A 21067-nucleotide genomic window follows, 5' to 3' on the forward strand; every position below is an offset into this window, starting at 1 on the left:
TAATTTATAACTTAAGTCTTTTATTCCATCATAAGGCAGCAAAGGGGAAGGCTTCTCTCTCTTGCAGGTCACCTCTAATAGCAATTGCCTCGGCGAGATGGATTTCAAAATTAGATGCTCTCGAAGCAGAAGCCACACTGTGTTTTTCAAGAGCACAAAGCAGCTGTAAGAGCAATCTGACCTTCATTCTTAACAATAAATTCAGTGGGGGAAAAAATCCATCTTTGTTTTTCTGCTTGAAGTAGGAAGTACTGTCAAAAGAAAAGCCAAGGCACAACATACATAGAACAAAACTACAAGACAACTTCTGAAAAACGATACGAAACTCTCAAGAGATTTACTTCTCCCACTTTTTTTTACTCAAGCATTGGAAGGAAGTCTCACAGTTTGTCTACAAGTACATTACTTTGGGAAAAAAAAGGCTGGTGTTAATTTAAAGTCAAACTATTCCAGACTAAATTAATAGCATCTCAAAGTGCTTTTCAGACATAGGGTGCAAGCCAGTATCAAAGTCTGGGGACATATTTATTGATCAACATCCACACCGAGGTACCTCACTGGGCTAGCTGGGTTGTGAAACATCCTTTCGTGTGTTACAGAGGCTGGAATAATGTCTGGCACAGCCTGCCAAAGGAAAACATCCCACACTGATTATTTTCTTCTAAAGCAGCACCAAAGGGATGTGATGTGTAGTCAAGTACAGCACGGCAGTAAGCTAAAGAACACAACGAAGGAACACTGTTTCAATATACACAGCATTTTACTGCTATTAGTAAAATGATGGGCGTGTTTGTGTCCTAAGAGCCTGGAGCTGGTCAGCTACTACTGGCAGAGCCTGGAAATGGTGAAAATTAATCATCCCTCTTATTAAATACTATCTTTGTATTTTGCCACATCTCTGTTACGAGACTCAGTACTGAATAACGTGTTTATAACCCAACACAGTCTACTGGCTTTATCCCTTTCATCTTCTGTTAGGCATGGCCGGGAAAGCAGAAGGGAAATGTTTACTCCAAGTAGACAGCTTAACCCTTAGGCTAGCAAGAACTGGGAAAGGTCTTTTTCAAGCTCCTGCAGTCCCCCCTGCTCCTCTTCTGGTGGAGTTACTCAAACCCACTTTCCCGCTTTCCAGCAAGACTAACCCCAGCTATTACTTTGCCTTTTCTCCCTCACGATGAGCTCATTACACCAACAAAAGGAGTTATAAAGGGGCTCAGTGTCAGCAGTGCCAGCAGTGCCAGCATCACCCAAATTAAGCTGCAGAAATCTTTTCAGCCACTTGATAGCTGTTACTTGGGGTTTCTAGGGCCCTGTCTGCCTGGACAGAAACATTTTGTTAAATAAGCTCAACTTTTTGCTGGAGCTGGCGTTGACTGCGGGAAGCACAGCAGAAGAGCTTAGTTTAGAACTGCAGAGCATGCCTAGAAAGAAGTGGCTGCAACTACAGCTCCCTTCAGCACCAGCCTGAGGCAAACAACCGTCAAATCAATATGACTTCATTTGGCATTCAAGGTATTGCAACTACTACTTATTAACTTTAAAGTTCTCTCCAAACCAATCTCTGTTTTTCTTGTTTAGAACAGGAGGAGACATTTTTTTTTCCTCCTCTACATCAAGAACTTCTGTGAAGGTTAAAGCTCTAGGAAATGCTTTTTGTTTCAACAGCGATGCCAGTGCTGCCCAGTTCCCTTGCAGGGAACCGCTGCCTCATGGCTGCAATTTCACCCCTCATTATCCCTCAGCAAGCACTAGCTTTTAAAGATCATGGGGAGGCAGATTCAAGTGAAAGTGTCAGCAATAACTGATCTCAGATCACGTGATCTTGTAGTAGCCAAGTCTGACCTATTGGTGCCAAACACATAAGGCAGTTTCAACCAAGAGGATTAACTGCTGGAGCTCACTGGGGACCACAGCCGGGGAACAGGGAGGTCCTTTCCAGCAACAACTCTCAGAAACTCGTTTTCTTTTAAAAGCGGAATTGATATCCAAACCATGGTATTCCCCTCCAGAAACCACGGTTTCATTGTTTCAGAGGTTTGTAGAAGACACAAGTGAAGACTTCCATCCGACAGAACATTCAAGCTCTGATGACCAGCAGGCGCGTACCAACCCCTCACCAGCGCTCCACGAGAGCTGAAGAGGAAGCTTTGGGACACCTCCCTGCCTCTTCAGCACATCACTGCTCACCCAGCACCATCCAGAGCAGCCTATTACCTCCCCTCCTCAGCCCTGAGCAGGCTGTGTGTGTTACCCCTGCGCTCACCCCAAGGACGAGGGCTGAGGCCCCGGTCTGGCTTCGCTGCTCATCTTGTAACACCAGCAGAATCCTCTTACTTCTGTCACCATCACACACTGCCAACAGAGGCACGAGATTAGAGGGAGAGCTCATTAAAAGTGTGTTTGTTCCAAGAACAAGAAACGCGTCTACTTTCCTCTGAGGACCTGGGGAAACAAAAAAACCCTTCAGCACAAAAGAATTTATTTGTCATCAGTTACGAGCACGTGAACGGGCAACATCCAGTATAAGATAAAATGTACTTGCAATCTCTCTGTCCTAAGCTTTCTGTATGGAGACCTTGCCAACAGCACCATGCTTCTGTTTGAAAGCAGGGTTGTACAGATCTGAAAACACCAACACACGCGCGTGCACACGTACACACACACACACACACACAAAACCCCCTTAGGATATTAAGTGAGCCGTTTAACTAAGTATTTAAAACCTCTGCAATTATTAGTTTATTAGTATCATCCAGGATTCAGATGTTCAATATTTCTCCTGAAGTTATACATAAATGCAAATTGAAATAAGAATCTGAAAGTCAAAATTGTATAACAAAACAATACTCCATCACAAAAGCGTGTAAAATTACAAGAATGCTTTTTTTTGCCTTTTTTTTTGCCTTTTTTTTTTGCCTTTTTTTTTTAAACACTGGCACTTAAGAGAACCATAATTTTGTAACCACGAAATTGCCAAATTGTCCCCCAAACTGGTAAGCAGGTATCTGTGAATAGTTACAGTCGCCAGCACTTGAAAGTTTTACTAAATATGCAAAAAAAAACCCCTTAGCTTTGGTTTTGGAAGAGAACTGTATTTGACCAAATTAGACATTGTTGGTATACCATAAACATTTCACTTTTTAATGCAAAATTTAATAAAATGTACTTTTCCATACAGCTATATTTAACTTAAAATGGGCAAACATCAAGAGTGCGGTATAAAACCTAACAGGAAAAATACATCTTATCTCATTTTCAATTTGAGACAATATACAACTTTGTTTTAAAGGGCTAAAACTAGAATTTCAAGAATACAAATATGAATTTACATAGATTTAACAAATAATAATGGTACCATTTATAGAAATCTTAGAAAGAAAAAAAAATCATTTCTCGTGGGCCGTTTGCTACCAGGAGAGTTTCATGGTATAAAGCCCGTGGCCGTCACCAGACCTGTCACCAAAAAATAATATGGTCATTTCATGCTTTTAACTTTACACAGTTTCGGTTTGCCCCTCACTCCCACGTGGCCAGAGATTTACAGACACGACGCCCGTTACACGGTAACGGAGTCACACGTGTAAATGCCCCCGCGCCACGCGGACACGCGCTCTTCCTATGGGTCCTTCCAGGACGAAATGGAACATGCCCTCCCTCCCCCCCGGCCCCCCTCCCGCACACCGTCCCCCCACCAAACACCCCGCCAAGTAGTTAATTTCTGTAAAATTGAACTCTATACTTCTCAACTCTCCAAGACTGGTAAACTCATGCAACTCAATAGAATATTACATTTCACAAAACTCTGAACAAGTATCAGTTTGTTGAGATTGGACTCTCTTGGTTCGTTTCCAGTTACGGAAGAATACTCTTTTCGCCATATGCCTATTGTGTCTCTTTTTCTTACCCTATCGCGGTAATGCAGGGTATGCAGATCAAAAGCTTTGTTTATCAGCTGGTTATATGAAAGATGAAAACTGTAATATTCCCGCCATCCCATACGGGCATTCGATAAAGCAAAAGATGAGTTTCCCCTCAAAAACCAACCAACCAAACAAAAACCAACCAAACAAAAGAAAACGAAACAGGATGAATTTTTCAAGGGCACCTATTAAAAGGACAACAATACTAATAAAAAAAAAAATTGTATTTACTTAGAAGCATTCAGAATGTCAACAAAACAGCTGCAATTTTTCTTTTTCCTTTTTGCAATTACAGAGTGGTATTCAGTTAACAGAACAACAATTATTTTTATGATGCATCGGAGACAACTGAAGATGTGAAATGAACTACATCCCCATGTAGAACTAATTTGTGCTGTGCACCAACAAGAACCTGCTTTGAAACTCCCATGCCAATTTACAACCCCCACACTGTACCAGGCAAGGTTAGTGGCCATTGAAATACCACTAAGGACAGGGCTATCTAAAGACACATTCGGTAGTGTGTTAACTATACAAAAAAAGAGACACTGTACAGTTTAAAAACAAATCTTACACAGCCTTACATTTCCATTGTTTTGTTTTGTTTTGTTTTTCTTTAAAAGGAGTGAGTTGTGTACAGGGGGGTTAAATGCTTTATAGACAAGAAAGAAATTGCTCTAAAAGAGACTTATTCATCATCATCATCATCTTCATCCTCCTCTTCTTCCTCCTCCTCATCATCTTCATCCTCTTCATCTTCATCCTCATCTTCCTCCTCCTCCTTCTTCTTCTTGCTCTTCTCAGCCTTGGCAACTACTTTTTTGCCTGCATCAACCTTCCCTTTGGCCCGGTATGCAGCAATATCCTTGGAGAAGAAAAGCAGGAAGAATCTCTCAGACACTTTACCAGCCAAGAGCTCCGAGCAACTCTCACGCGGTACTTGTCCAACCAGAGCCACCCAGGTACTTCTGCTCCTTCCCCACCTCCACCGGGGCAGGACCAGGGGCCGCAGCTTCAGTTCCAAGGAGAACTGAGGCCCGAGGCCACAGCAAGGGGCAGTCCCTGACACGGAGGTGGTCCCAGCACACCACGACGGCTGCTGAGGAACCTCTCCTCTTGGGTTGCCTTGGACAGTAAAAGCACAGCTGAGCCCACTATCCCACAAGGGTATGAAGCAGGGAGACCTCTTAATGTCCCTACCTTCTATCACACCTAAAGAAACAGGCAGGAAAATCCTTGTGCAAGGCACGAAAGTGTAACTGGCCAGCCGAATCACTTTAGAATGACATGGCCTAATATCTGCAACATTATGCCTCAGCAAAGAGCAATTATACAGAACTCTGCCTAACTGAAGTTTACAAAATAAAAGGTATAAGAACTTGATTAAAGGGTAGACAGTGCCACCTTCTGCATGCAATAAATTTATTCTAGCCGTTTATAAGGCACAAAATTCAGTTCCTGTTATAGGGAAGTCAAAACTGTACCTGGAAGACCAAGTCAGAAAAACAGTTAGACTTCCTGACTTTGTGCCAAAATCATAACAATTACGCAACAGAATCAACCTGCAGGACTCGAACTCACCGGCTATGGGGAAACCTCAACATCTTTACACAGATGATCCAGATCTTCAAACATTCCCCACCCAGTGAAAACGACAACATGGACCTTGCGGTGCCCTCAGAGTCCCCTCAAGTTTGGCATGAAATTTTGAGCAGACAGAATACCTCCAAGCCAAAGGCCAAGCAGTGAAATACTGAGACTACTGCCCCTTAAACCCCTCACCTGTAAGTGCAAGAAGCAAAGGCAGTACACTAGTGAAGATGAAAATATCTGGGAATAAAGACTCTTAATGTTATAATTTTAAAAGTCTCCAATGAGTTATCTTGGCTGTACGTGCAAACAGTTACCAGCCAAAGATTTTAAGTTACACAGGAAGGAGAATATGGGAAAGCTTTGAGACCTGCAGTTCTCCAGCACAGGATTAGGACTCAGAGAGGCCACACCACCTCGCTCACTACAATTTTAAAGTGTCCTCCTTTGCCAGGAGGAGAAATATCCAGAGGAAAGTCATGGCACACAACGGACATACATGGTGTAGGTGGCTGTCGAGTAGTAGTAAAACATCATCATGGGACGCTGACATGCAGTCCCCTCCTCCTTTACTTTCCTTGTACTGGGATGCAAATCTGCCTCTGGAAATAAACCCACACGTAGCACTACCCTGTGCGCGCTGCACATTTCTAGAGCTCCAATGATGATAACGGGATTCAGCTTTAATAATTCAAGGAACTGTATGACATGCTGCTTCCTATGTATTATTAACTATGTTAATTACTAGGAAAGAGATGGACACGAAATAGGTACAGAGAAAACACATGTCTAAAACCAGCATCTCCTCAGTGTTTTGACACTACCCTAAGAATAAGTTACAAGAAAGCACCTCTGTGTCCCAGCTACCCTAATGTGCAGGGATCCTCGTCGATACTGCCAAAATGAGAGAGAACCAGTTGTCTCTCGACTGCCATCACTTAATGCTACCAACTAAACTCAGTTGCTGTTGTGACCTATTGTTTTAATCATGATACAGACACCCCGGGTATCCATTAAACCATCAGTGATGGTCCTGAATCACAGATGAATGCAAGCAGTTCAACAAAGGACTGCAATTACACGTTACAGTACTAAACTGTACGCTCCCTTAGGTGGTATTTTTTCCAACAGATACCACGACATCTGTCATTAGCGTATTATACTTCCCAACATCAGGTTATCCGCATACACGAGAAGGCCAAAAAACCCCCAACCATCTAAACTGAGGCTTGACCTCCCCCAAACCATCCCCACAAGTGTCACCATTACCTTTTCATACTTCTCCTTCAGTTTAGCAGCCTTCTTCTCGTAAGGCTGTTTATCATCTGCAGCGGTGTTGTTCCACATCTCTCCCAGCTTCTTTGCAACGTCCCCAATGGACAGGCCAGGATGTTCTCCTTTGATTTTTGGACGAAACTCGGAGCAAAACAAGAAAAATGCCGAACTACAGAGGGGGAGAGACACAAGAAAAAAAAGAAAGAGAGAAAGTATTACTTTAATTGTAAACTTTATTGTAACAGAAAGTTTTCTGACCTTTGTTACTGTCTCTTAACGGCATTTTGGAAAAGCACCTAAAAGCGAGACAAACGTTATTTACAGTGGAAGGTATCAGAACTGAACAAACTACTTCAGAAACTTAAGATGTCCTTGTCTCTTAAGTAATGTCACACATCCGGTCCTGTTTTTGGCAGGACCCCTGGAAGGGCCAATTTTATATACCACATACAAAGAAAACCTTAAAGCAAGAGAATGCACAACTGATACTGAGGAGTCAGTGTTAGGTCAGAGCCGTTAAAGGCAGAGAAGCTGCAGTATTTGTTATGACAATCCAAATTTCTAGATAATACCATCAGTCCAAATGTGAACATTGTTGCACAGGAGCTTCCCTGTTCCACTCAGCATTAGCTCTTGTCTAAAAGATGCACAAAAATGTATTGTTACCAAGTACTAGCGCCTAGTGGCAGGTGAATCTGAAGTCAGCACTCATACAGTGGCTGAAGTTCTGATTCTCCAAGCTGGATTTTGTACAAATGCCTCTTAATTTTAAACATACTGTCAATCAAAAACTCTGCCTAAGACCATGGGTGGGGAGAGCAAGGCCTGAAATATTTTACTGCCCTTTTACACCAGAACTACCCTCTGAATAAAAACCGGAAATGTGAAGCAGAAACGAATGGCACCAATTTTTGCGTCCGCTTTTAAAGGCTGACATTATCCCAGCTTAAAGAGGACCAATCTAAAATCCCAAACCCATTAACTAGAAACTAAAGTTTCAACCTATCTATCCTCACACCGCTGCTGAGGAAAAATCACGCAGTCTTGTATTTCTGAAGCTCCTAAGCCTGAATAAAATGATCCACTATGTGTAGACACGCTCCAGTGTGATGGTCCTGAACAAGACAAGCTACAAATCTACTTACGGGGGCCTCTTCGGTGCATTTGGATCCTTGAACTTCTTTTTCGTTTCCCCCTTAGGTGGTACATAGTTTTTCATTTCTTTTTCATAACGAAGCTTGTCAGCCTTTGCCATATCTTCAAACTTCCCTTTCTCCTTAGAAGACATAGTCTGAAAGGCAATTAGAATCGTAAAACATCTCAAGTTGGAAGGGACCCATAAGGATCACAGCACTTCAAGATTCAAAAGCATATCCAAGTCAGTTCCAAAATTTCAGTTGAGCGAGCTAAAGGTGAGGCTGGTTACCACTAATCTTACATCTGCACTTCATGCTTACCCAAACCCTGAACTTTTAAAGCAGCAATTACAGCCTCAAATAGCATTTCGCACAAAGTAATCACTGAAGGTTTTGTGGGTTTTTTCAAGTGGTTTTTCCTACCTTCCATCGTTCTGAGCACTTTTTTGAGAACTCTGAAAAGTTCACTGAAGCATCTGGATGTTTCTTCTTGTGCTCCTCCCGGCAGGTTTGCACAAAGAAGGCATATGAAGACATTTTACCTCTCGGCTTCTTGGGATCGCCTTTGCCCATTTTGGATGATTTTCTGCAACAAAGTAAAACCCAAAACTTTGACATTTCACAAACTAATGAAGGAAGCAAGCCACGCCAGAGGAGCGTGCCAAACAAGACCAAACAGAGCAATATTCCAAAACCATACAACAGGAAGAAGCTTCTCTTCTGGAAAGTGTACTGAGTGGACATTTCTGCCATCACTGTCTGAGGTGACCTGAATGCAAGTGACCTGAAGTCTCAAAGTGCCTTCAAAACGTGGTTTTGCTCTGCTGTGAACAAAAGCGTCCCTTCCAAGCAACCTGAAAGCAAAGACTAGCATCACTGCAGTGGAGACCACACTCCTTGACTACTGCTAGTGTACCCATGCCATGCTTGGAAAGAATAAATTATACTGAAAGGAGGAAGAAGTACCGGAGTATCCTCAGTTGCCTTTATAGGTTACTAATTTTTCGCCTTCCTAAAGCCTATATTTCCATCTCCTTCCTCTGTAGGGCCTTTGGTGCTCATTTGCAAAAGACTTTTAAAAAATTATTCTTATTTTTGTGTGTCATATATCATCACCTTCCTGAAAATGCACTGCAAAACCCTACTCTCCCTTTGTAAGTGTAATTAGAAATACAGGAACGAAACACCACATTGGGTCAAACATGTTATAACCAAGCCAGGGACGCTAAAAGTATGACATTTACATATGACTACCAGCAAAGCTGTGTTGAGCACTGAGGACTAGCTGACGTTTCCAGGGGCTGAGAAGGAATGAAAAATACCTTCCTGGAACTTTCACACCCTAGTTAGACATTCAGAGTATTTCTTCATAGCTTGCTGGAAAAAGCCACTTGTGCCCGGACAAAAACTGCTCCTCAGCAGGAATCAAAAGAAAGGGGAAAAAAGCACGTCGTACACACCGCCCGTCCGTATTGCCACAGCAGCAGTTACTTCCTATCGGTTTGGCGGATAGACAGATTTCTGCTCTGTGACTAAACACGTCCGGTTTGAAGTTTCTATCAAGTAAACAAGAGGGCTTAAGAACCAGGAGCCACTCTTGCCTGCCATGGAGATGTTTCCAGAGCCACGGGGCTCTGCCGGCAGCTGGGCCGCTTCCCGGGGGCTGCTGGGGAAGGCGGCGAGTGCCGGTGGGGGCCGGGGCAGGGCTGGTTCAGGGGCGTGGAATGGCTGTGGGAAGGATCAGGCGCCGCGACCCCAGCGCTGCCACCGTGAGCTGGCGTTTAAAAGCCTCCTTCCCGCCATTTTGGACGTTTCCCCTGCGAGGGGAGTACAAGAAAACTTCCCAAGTGCCCCCAGGAGACCTGCCGGGAGTGTTTGTGAGGGGGGGATATAAATGAAACGGGGAGGAAAAAAAAGTCTCGTTATTAGGGAAAAAGCTGTGTAAGTTTTATTTTGTGTTCACGTGAGGGCTCGCAACCAGCGAGCGGGCAGCGAGCACATGCCCAGGAGCCGGCCACCGGGGCTGCGGCTTCCCGCAGGCGGTGACCCCCGGCCCCGACCGCCGCTCGCGGCCCCGGGACAAAGCGCCCTGCGGCCGCCGCCCCCGCCATGAGGCCCGACCGGCGAGGCGCGGCCTGCCCGCCCGCGAGGCCTGCGCCGCCGCACCGGCAGTGGCGGCGGGAGCGGCCGCCATGGCGCAGGCTCCTGGCGGAGGAGGTCACCCGCCGCTGAAGCTCCTTCCATTTTGTGCGCCGAGGAGAGCGAGGCGCTCGCCCGCACCACCACACCCCCCCCCCGCGCCCGACGGGTGGGGCGGCCGGGCCGGGCCACGGGACCCCCGCCGAGGGGCGGCGGCGGGGCCGGGCAGCGACCCTCGGGCCGCGAGCACGGCGGCGGGGCGGCGCAGAATGGCCGCTGCTGGCGTCGCCCGCGCCCGCTGCCGCGCAGAGAACATGGCTCCTTCCTCTCTTCCCTTCCCTTTGTGTGAGCGCGCCCGCTACCCTGGCGCACACGCTCAGCCATTGCAACCGGGGGAGGGCGGGCGGGAGGGAGACTGGGGGGGAGGTGGGTGGGTGCGGGGGGGGGGGGGGGAGGTGCGGGGGGGGGGGGGGGGGAGGTGCGGGGGGGGGGGGCGAGGGGGCCGGCGCGTTTCCAGCGCCTGTCCGAACCCCGGTGGAGCGGCCACTGCCGCGGTGGGGAGCCCCCCCCCGCCCGCTCCCGCGCCCCGCCGAGTTGCGCGGCCCCTCGGCCGCGGGCCCCGCGCCCGGGCGAGTGGCGGCGGCTGCAAAAAAAAGTTCCCCCGAACTGCGCCCCCGCCCGCCCGAGCGCCTCTCTGCTCCGCCGCCGCGCTCGCCTTGTTTTCTCGCTCGCGGCTCCCGTCAGCCATGTTACAGCCGGGCGGCCGCGGGGCCGGAGGCTCCTCGGCCCGCGCCCCGCTGCCCCCGCGCTCCGCGCCGACTCGACGGCAGCCGGCGGCGCGGCGCGGCTCGCCCGAAGCCCCCCGCCGCCTCGCCGCGCGTGTGTGCCCGCCGGCCGCCCCCCCCCCCCCGCCACAGCGATGGCTACGGCGAGGTACCGTAAGCGGCTTACGGTGGGGCACGGCGCGGCCCGTGCCCCCCGCGGCGGCCGACCCCTGGCCGATCGCCTCCCGCCCCCCCCCCTTCTCGCCCGGGCGGCTTCCTTCACCCTTCTCCTTCCCTCCCTTCTTCCCGCCGCCCCGCTCATGAAGTCGCCCGCCGCCCCGCGCCCCCGCCCCGCCCCGGCCGGGGGGCTCAGCGCCCGGGAAGGGTCTCCTGGGCACAGCCCGGCTCGCCTTTGTGTGCCGGCGCCCGAGCCGGCGCTGCCCCGTGCTCGGCGGCCAGGCAGCGGCGGCGGCACGGCGGGCAGCGCCGGCTCACCGCCCGGCTGCTGGCGAGCGGGCGAGCGCGCCCGGCCGGCCCGACGGCCCCCGGCGCGTACTCACCCGTGTCAGAGTCGGCACGCAGCCCTCGCTCTGCCCCGAGCCCCAGAGACGCTCCCCCGGCCGCCTGCCCGGCCCCAGCGCTGCCTGGGTCCCTGTGTAGCCCGGTGCACCGCAATGGCTGTGAGAGCGGGATCGATACGCAGCCTCCTCACACTCTCAGCGCTGGTAACATTACTCTCAACACAGCCCCGCGCCCATTGGCTGCCGCCAAGCCAGCCGCCGCGCCGATTGGCCGAGACCCTTCCATTGTCCTGACCAGAGAGCCCCGCCGATTGGGCTCGGCGCGGGACACGTCACTGAGGATTGAAAGGGCGCGCAAATATAAAACTGAGCGGAGGGAGCCGGGCGGCGGCGGGATGCAGAGTTCTGAGGAGCCGGGCCCGCGCCGCGCCGCTGCCTGCCAGGAGCGCGGGCCGCCGCCGCCCCGCACGCCGCCCCGCCGGCCCCCCCTGCCCCCGCGGCCGCCCCCTGCCGCCCCGGGGGAGCCCCCACGCCGGGTCCCGCCGCCCCGGGGGCAGCGCGGCGCACAGCGCCGGCGCCTCAGGCGCTTCTGCGCAGCGCCGCCCCGATTCACAGGCGCGGAAACCGAGACGCGGGGCTCGGGGCGCAGCGGGGCGGCAAGCTGCCGTTGCCCGGCGCCTGTTGCACGACTGTAGGCCTCACACGGGCTGGCACACGGGCGCTGCCTGCGCACACTACCTCGTGTGCTAGGCTGGGCTGGGTTTGAATTCTCTGTAAGAACAAGAAGCCGAAAGTCTCAGCTCTCTTTGTACGCCTCGGCGACGAGGAGCGGGCCGGGGTGGCCAGGGAGTGACCCCCGTTCTCAGTGCCTCTGGAGCGATGCCTCAAGCTCCAGCCACGGCATCCCCGTGCTGGCGGAACGTTGACAATGCAGGCCACAGCTGCCCTCTCCTTTGTTGCCGCTCCCCACCTTCCTTTTTTTTAAAGTCACTTGCACTGAACCATCTGAGGATTATCAAACTGAAGGAATGCCCCCTTACATCTGCTTGGCTGTTTACATCTGCTTCTGTGGTGCAAACAAGGCTGGGAAAAACACAACATGTGATCAGTCCAAACGCAGTAACTTTTCCTGAAAGGCAGTGTCAGTGCACCTACTGAAGTAGTGGCAACTTGAATCAAGAGCTATATACAGGTGCACATGTTAAAAACCATTCTTACTTTTTCACACTGGCAATATGAGTAGCAGGTAACATTAGAGGATGATCTGTATGATCCTTAAAGGTTTTGTAGGCCACCTAAATGTGAAAACAGGACAAATCCTGGTGTGCCAGACCACAAACCCTTCCAAAACTACATGGGTAGAAGATTTTAACGGAACATGGTAACTACGTAAATTGCCAAAATCAACTACTTACACATCAACATTTGCAACTAATAACAAAATTTGAAGTATTATTATCTGACAGAATAGAACAATTTATAAAGTATCTTTTTGTGGAACCATGGCTACCAGCATTCAGTAATTAAACACAGTGACAAGTGACTCCTAGGAAGTCATGCTTAAGGTCCCAAGCAAAACCAGCCTTGAAATCCAAGAATATCATCATGTACCTTTTCATTTAGCACATCACCACTTGCTTAGCTCTTAGTCAGAAAGAAACTGAAGAGAGTGCTAGTCTATTAACTTTGGCTCATGCAAATGGAAAGCTGCACATATACCAAGAATGAAGAAAAAGCTCAAACCCCACATCTTAAAGTCATAATGGTACCAATTTCCAGTGCAGCCAGGCCCAAGTTCAATAAACGACCTTCCTCTTTCTTTAGATATGAACGTGATCAAAACGAACCCAATATAATTATACCAGTACAAGCACACCACAGACATTTATGCTGGGATGGCTCAATTCTCAGCTTGCTTACACTTGTATTAGGTGGACTGGATCAACTGTATGAAATAAAATCCTGTGGAGATGCACCCAAGCATTCGCTTTGCAGGGTATGTCCCTAGGAATTAAGCCACAGAAGAGGCTGCAAGAGATTGGCTTTGCCACAGACCTCCTGTTTATTTAATAATCTTTGGACAATTCTTTGTGCTTGTTCCTCCTTCTTTAGGTGAGGTGATATATATAAAGCACTTGTAAGACACTGTTACAACCAAAGGAAGCCTCAAATGAGCGGATTCCCCCAGCAGAGGCCATGGGTGCTGATCTTCTAAAAGGAGTTGTCGCAGTGGATGAAGCACAGTGGCACTCTACCAAGTCTTGGTCCAGAGTGCTACACATCAATGACTGGTCTTGGTACCACAATGAACTATGTGAAACAAAAAATGCTCTTTATTTTCCCTCACTGGCTCAGTTATTTCAATAGGCTTCTGCACACAGTCCCACTAAAGTCCCATGGAATTTCCCTGTTTAGGAAGCCGGCAGCACACATTATGATACATTAAGCTGAGAGCTGTTCAGCCTCACAAGATGTAAACCCAATAAGCATCTGAATATGCAGCAGGGTAACTTTATCATTCAAAGAGTATATACCAGGGCTTCTTTTGAGCATCATTCACACTTTCTACCATTGTCCTCCGGTGATTCTCCCGTCTAAAAAAAACACCAATCTCTCCTCAAAGTCTTCTTAAGTTCCTCACAGCTGAGGAACAAGACCCAAAAATCACACCCATTTTTATACATCTGCTGACAGAATATTTGTGTTACTATTCATCTGATCTCCTCAATTAATCCAGAATCCAGTAATTTCCACCCTGGATCCAATGCCCAAGCCAGTTGCTGCTGCTTGGTTATGATTGTTGCTTCCAAACATTTCTCCTCCTCAAGCTGGTGCCAGTGAGAAGGCAAATTCCAAATCCTCTGTTGTAATTATCAATCGTTTACAAGGCAGGGTGCTTCACGGAAGTCAAAGATCCTTCCAAGTAATGATCCTAACTATAAAACTACCTCATTTCTGAAGGAGTGCCAATGGACACAGGAGGCCAGTGGTTCTGCTATCTGGAATCGTGAAAATACATGAACAGTAAGGAACACTAATGTTTCTGTCTCAAGGGAAGTCTTTTGTTTTGACTGACTTGTGTCTTAAAGTTTAAACCTTTGTGCAGAATATGGAGCAGAGGAAAACTAAAAAGCACAAGCATTTATGTGGCCTAGTGTGCAGGAGCTGACAGCTTTGCACATACTAAGGTTCTTTAGTTTCTTCCTTGAAAAACAGGTCTAAAAGGAAGGAAAATTTATTTTCCTTAAGAATAAGGATGATAAGAATAAATAAATAATTAATTAATAAAAGGCATTGATTCCCAAACCTTGTCTGGAGCCTGCAATTTAGTAAAAGGTGAGTGGAGGTTCTGATTATATGACATACACCTGTAAAGGTTTTACTTCATCTCTACTAGTTATATGCTAAGGCCTCTACAGGTTTCTGTACTCCAGGGGGTTTCTTATGCGGCCCTTGATGACAGAAATAACAAGAATTTACTCATCAGATGCAGACAGCAGGATTTTTTACGGAAGCAGTATATGTTTCTTCTCTTGTTCACGCTGTGCCACATCCCTTCTGATACTTTACCAACATGCCTCCTTCTGCAAACCTTACTGAAGTCCAAATCTGTTTTAAATTACACTCCACAGGACAGGTGCAGCCACTGAGATCACTTGGATAACACGAGCCACCTTTGACTTCACATGCAGAGTCTCTGCCCACAGAATATTTGGGTCATAACAGCCCAGTATGACTGCTCAGGGGAGACAAAAAAAAAAAAAAAAAAAAAGAGTGTGTAGCTGCACAGGAAGTTTCAAAACCCGTTTAGTAATTTTAGTGTTTTGCAAACTGGGGTATACTTTGGGAAAAGTCACAGGGATTGGGTGGCATAGTGCAAAGCAAGACTATGATTTCTATTAGGTATGTATTTTAACATACTTCAATTTTTTTATGATATCCGTTTGTAGCTACTTACTTGATAACTAGTAGAAACGTTTGTTAAAGAGCCTTTTGGTTCAAACTTCTTTTTCATGCAAGGCAAGCTGAACTGGATGGAAATGTCAGCTATACTTTCTCAACCTTGTTTTAAAACATCCTTTTGTTTTCCATTTTCTTTAGAGATAACAGAGAAAGAAAGGCCTCTCCAAACACAGAGCAGTTTTGCTAAACAGTGTGTTGCTGACTAGGAACTAGAAAAGTTCCAAGTGAATAATGAAAACGGTGTTTTATTCTATTTATTTAAAATTATCCTCTCACTATGGATCATTCCTCACGTAGCTCACAACTGAAGACTTACAGTAAAGACAAGCACGGACAAAGAATGCCAAGACGTACAAGACCACCTGGTTGGCAGTGAATCCTGATCAAGAGAAAGATGCAGGGTGGGGATCTCATTCTCCTCAGCTCACAAAAATAACTTTGTGAAACACCTTGGTGAGACTCCTCCAGGACAAATTTCAAGAAAGTCACAGCACAAGAAGAACCAGACGTTAGAAAGCCTCTGCCCGCTTGAGTGCTGTGGTTGCAGACAGAGGTGAGAAAAGGAACTTGCATCAATTCCAGGAGTCAGAGGAGACACAGGAAGCGGGTCAGCACACCTCCCACGGGGCATGAAGTTTGCTGTTCCATGCCACCACCTTTCCTTGCAAGTTTTGCTTTCAGTGAAGGACACTGCTTAGTCCCCAGTGGTTTTGTCTGAAAGACAGGTGATTTCATAGCTGGCTTTGACAATTAAGAGACTTGGTGTCGTCACTAGGCCTCCAGATTTTGTCACTCTGTCCTCTCTCACAAGGAGTGAGATCATTGTTTCCTCAGAATTAAATATTACAGTGAAAACGGCACAATAAAAACTAGTTTGTCAGTCAAATCCAAAGCTACTGTTAGGCTATTTTTAACAAGATCTGAAAGCCTTTCGCAGCAAAAATGTAACATTTTCAGCTCAAAATGAGAGAAAAACATCTGCAGAGACAGGGCACCTGGGCACATCTAGTTCTGATGGAGCTGCTGGTGATTTAGATTGTCACTGTTGCTATCCAACATCTCCAGCCATCCAGCGGGTAGGCTGTTCCCAGCACACCTGGGAAGAGCACTGGCCGTATTTGCCCTTTTCCTGAGGCTGCAGTGCCAGCCTCCACACAGCCCAGGTGAACACAATTCTCAGCTGCTTATTAGGTGCAGACTTACAACCAATTTTTCCCTCCAGTGTCTTATTTGAAATTTTCAGGAGATACTTCAAGTATTTCCTTACAATCCTTTCTGGAAGAGAAAGACTCCATTCAAAGAAATGAGACTTAGCACAGGCTGCAAATAGTAACAATGCAAGGTAAAGCAGAGCACATTCCGTTCCAGCTGGATTTACTCAGATTGCATCAAGTAATCTGCATTTATTGCTGGCTCTCTTCTATTAGTGAGCATTATCTAGAGAACAGGGTTTCAGAAGGCCATTTGTCCTTTCAGTGTTGCTGACCACTCTAGGTGTGCAAGTAAGCGGTAACTGAGGAGAAGGAGCAGCCAGACAAGGTAACCTCGCCTGACTGAGGCCAGGGGCCTGGGAGAGGCAGGGTGCAGGGATGGCACCGGTGGCTGCTGCAGGGATTTCCTCGCCAGGCTTCACACACGGACCAGCTGATTTTTGTTGACACATAAGCCCTGCAGATAAGTCCATCGTTTCTAGAGTTGATATGTTCATAAATAAGGGTAAGTACTTAGTGCAAAAAGAGCGGATAACATTGAGACTCTCACACTTTTTGTGAAAGTAACAGATATACAGTAAAGCATTCAAGGAAACGACTTTCAATGCAAAAGTGTGTACTCACACTGTTCAGCCCATAAAGTGGGTAAAACCGAAGAGGATCAAAGAATCTTAAGGGCTGGAAGGGTCCTCGAAAGATCATCCAGTCCAACCTCCCTGCCAGAGCAGGGCCAGCTACAGTAGGTCACACAGGAACTTTTCCAGGTGGGTTATGAATGTCTCCAGAGAAGGAGGCTCAGCAATCCATCTGGGCATCCGGTTCCAGTGCTCCCTCATCCTCACAGTGAAGGTTTTCTGTATGTTTCTTCAGTATGGACTTTTCTGCTGATGATCAATATGACATGAACATTTTTCCACAGTGAAAACATGCATGAAAAGTAACCATTTCATGGTAATGGAAATTATTTACTATAACGACATATGATTCCTTTAGCATCTTATCTATAAGCACATACCTTTTTAAAGTGCTTCTGTGAAGCTCTCAATGCAGAGCTTCAAGACAGATGAGAACTGTTTTCAGCTCCAATAGCAAAAAGGAGTTCAAGAAATGTTCTTCCACAACTGCACTATTTCTGAAATCACAGACCTGTTGAGAAGTTTGCTTTGCTGAGAGCTGTTGTGCTACATCTATTTATGTAGCACATAAAGCATCTATTTATGTTTTCAACTTTCTGGAAACATTGCACCAAATATTGAATTCCCCTGCAAAATCTCCAAACCGTTGATGTGGTTGTACACTCAAGTCCACTACCAAGATAAGAGTTATCAGTCACTTCTAATAAACCCAAAATGCTGCTGTCCACCTTCACAGATACTCTCTTCTAAAACTATTAGTACTCAGTTTTTCTCACTCTAGTCTAGAGGCAGGTATGCCTCTGATGGTGACACCACTATTAGACTTCTATACCTGAACAGGCAGAATCCAACCAGGCCTAAGATGACAAAAAATATCTGACATTCCCTTCCTTCCTATTTTATTCACCTCAGAAGGTTCAACAAGATCCTTCATATCCATGACTCCTCTAGGTAGCCCTCAATCCTACATGTTCAATTGGAAAGGCTCCCTGAGCCAGGTGTAGTGCTGGGACAGCACTACTACTCCCTTATCTGTATGCTTTCTGAAAATGCACAATATACAAACATTGCTCTGACCTGTACCCTGATTGTTTATACAGGACTCTTCCTGTATCTGCAACACAGGCTAAACCATCTGCTTCTGGATAAGCAGAAGCCACCTTAACACCAACACAGTCCCTGCTATTAGAAATCCTAGCACAATATTATCTACACCAAGTAGGAAAATAATGCGAATGTATGGGATGTCAATATTTGAAGAGACAGGGGATGGAGCACGCACCACTATCTGGTAACCACACAGGATCTACTGTGATGTCTACGCTGCATACAAACAGTTACAGGAACTGCTGGAGGAAATAACCATTAGCTTACAGCCTCACAAAGGAACTCGCACAGCTTCACAGGACAATTTTGCCCTTTTGCTGAATACAGCCAAGTGTGCATGGCTGTCACTCAGCAGCGTCTGTCTCATCCCTGGCAATGTAATGATGGGCAAGCCGGTGGTTCTCATTCGTTCAGGGAATTGTCCACATATTCAGCAACTTCATAAGCTCATCACCTTCCCAATGAGACACGGTGCTCAAGAAACATAATACTACATAGAAACAAGTACTACAAGTTATCAGAGAAAATCACTTCATGAGGGCAAAGAACGTATTCTGGAAGAGCAGAAGCTGCCTCAAAAAGCTGTTATCCTTTCTCCATCTCTCTCCTCTTGGTCCTCTTCTCTTCCCCATACTCCTGTGCAATGAGAAGCTGGAAAATGCACTGTAGCAGCTGTACCTGCTCATCAGATACTCATCAGTAGCATTATTTAATGGTATAGTAATTGTATACCCACAACCCCTCTCCCCTCACCCCTAGAATGGTTGTCGAGCATATATTATACTCCAGTGGGGGCTGCATTGGTCAAACACCTACCATTATACTCAGCCATCCCAATTTATTACTGGCTCAGGAAGGAGGATCACCTTCTAAACGTCTCTTCAGAGAAATGATGTCAAGCTAGTACTCTTACAGAGACTGTCTCCAGCTTCTACCATAATCATCTTCTTTATTCTACCATCATCTTTCCTGGTGCTGTCATCTCCCTTTATTCAATGGTTCCATCCCAGGACTTGGGAGGCTCAAGAGAAGAAACTGAGGCAACCTAGGACGTAAGAAATTTCATCACATTGACTAAACCTGTGACACCAAATGGCATTCAAGGCAATGCTCACTTCTCTCATGTCTTTCCAACAACAGATAGCTGTTTTGAAAAGGGATCTGTGAGCTTATCATTGCAGGGAGACAACTTCTACCCCAACTTACCCAGTCCTACAAAAATTTTAGTGTTAACTTCTTAACATGCACTTGCTTAAACCTACTTAGATTAGTACTTTCTTAACTAGAGACTACTTGGATTTATGTTCTGTCCCTATTTGCCTTTACTCCATTTTCAGGAGTTTTAGAGGATTTTAAGTCTTTTACATGATTTCAATTCTTCTTTTTTCCCTCCTCATTTACTGTGTTTCCATGAACTTTAATTTTGCTGAAACAAATTAAGTCCCTTTATTGAAAATGCCCCAAGCTTCACTGAGGGAATGTTGCCACAGTAGAAAGGCATATGCTTTTTGAAGTCAAAAAGCAAGACAGTTTGGACAGAAAGTCAATGTGGTGGCCTCAGATGTGTGCGAGACACAACATTAGACACCTTGCATTAAACTGATCTGCGGTACAGTGAGTTTAAACAGTTCATAGTTCAATTTAATGAAAATCTGATGGTTTCCATGAGGGATAAGTGTGGGTCTGGGAGTGCGGATTCAATTCAGATGCTCAGATGTATGATACATATGATATGCATAAAAGTCACTGGGTAGGCCAAGATGCTTTGACCAGACAGGCACCTGATTAGGCTCCTTAAGGTAAATTTAACTCAACCTTGCCCTAGAGAATGTCCTAAAAATCAAAATGAGTAGCCACTCCGTTGGTATGCAATACTGAAGCAGTAAACTTTCATGAGCCTCTTTGAAGCTGTGGATTTTGATTGTTTGAACTCCTATACGACTTAATGGTGACAGCTTTTATAACAGAAGAAATTCTTGACACTGTGTTATTTCTTCTATGGCAGCATAACAGATCATATAACTGTTCCTGGGTTTCCAAACACAAGCCTCTGCTTATGGGATTAAACAGATGTATGGGATGAATATATTCACATCCATTCATAGCCTACTACCAGTGGCCGGCATACTCTGTTACCAACAGGTTCTATATTAAATCCTGCAACATTTTGGCAAGTATGTGTTCCCATGTTATCCATAGCATGCAAGGTTTTGATATATCATTGTTGCTTTATGATTATTGCTTTAATTTCACTTCAATCTCCTTAAAAACCTCAACACAAACAGAAATACTTTGCAATACCTCCTGCATACCCACTCTTGCTGATTTGATAGCCCTTTTTTGAAGTTTATGAAGCATTTTAAATGCTTTTTAAAAATGAGCTATGGTTTTCTGTCCTCTAATAATTGCATGCTTGGATTTAGTGGAGTCATATTAAACAGTTTATCTGATCTTGCCATTTCTTACCATATTAACACAGGAGTAACTAGTAAAGTGGTTTTACTTCTGTATATGTGACTAGTAAAATAGTTTTATGTCTCTCTTTTTTTGATAGGAAATTATAGAAAGGACAGAGAAGAGCCACATAAATCACCTCAGAATGTGGAAAAAATATGAGTACCATAAAAATTTCTATCTCTGTAGCTTTTTTTCTTTAAAAAAAACCAGAGAAGATTGAGAAGTAACTTGATTACAGGGTAAAAGCACCTTCCTGGAGAGAAAATAGTGAGTATTGAAGAGCTCTTTAATCCATCAGAGAGAGGTGTAACAAGAATCAATGACTGGAAGCTGAAGGCAAACAAATGCA

At 46.1% G+C, this 21067-nt stretch overlaps 1 protein-coding gene across 1 annotated transcript; it reads right to left on the minus strand.

The window, feature by feature from the left end:
- Nucleotides 1-4129: 4129 nt before the first annotated feature.
- Nucleotides 4130-11561, minus strand: HMGB1 (high mobility group box 1). Its single transcript, XM_061993414.1, has 5 exons — nt 11385-11561; nt 8345-8507; nt 7931-8076; nt 6780-6954; nt 4130-4785 (listed from the first exon to the last, which is right to left on the minus strand). Exons 2-5 carry the CDS (start codon nt 8492-8494, stop codon nt 4609-4611), a joined length of 648 nt encoding a protein of 215 aa, XP_061849398.1. The 5' UTR covers nt 8495-8507; nt 11385-11561; the 3' UTR covers nt 4130-4608.
- Nucleotides 11562-21067: the final 9506 nt, after the last annotated feature.

Source organism: Colius striatus, chromosome 1 (genome assembly GCF_028858725.1).
Source record: "Colius striatus isolate bColStr4 chromosome 1, bColStr4.1.hap1, whole genome shotgun sequence".
Taxonomy (NCBI): Eukaryota; Metazoa; Chordata; class Aves; order Coliiformes; family Coliidae; genus Colius; species Colius striatus.

What these genes read in the sequence shown, in the direction of transcription:
- HMGB1 (XM_061993414.1), bottom strand. Translation starts at nt 8,494, where the DNA reads ATGGGCAAAGGCGATCCCAAGAAGCCGAGAGGTAAAATGTCTTCATAT. An exon ending in AATGCACCGAAGAGGCCCCC is followed by an intron (nt 6,955 to 7,930) that starts GTAAGTAGATTT and finishes CCCCCTCTGTAG; the next exon opens with TTCGGCATTTTTCTTGTTTT. An exon ending in TGAAGGAGAAGTATGAAAAG is followed by an intron (nt 4,786 to 6,779) that starts GTAATGGTGACA and finishes TTCTTCTCCAAG; the next exon opens with GATATTGCTGCATACCGGGC.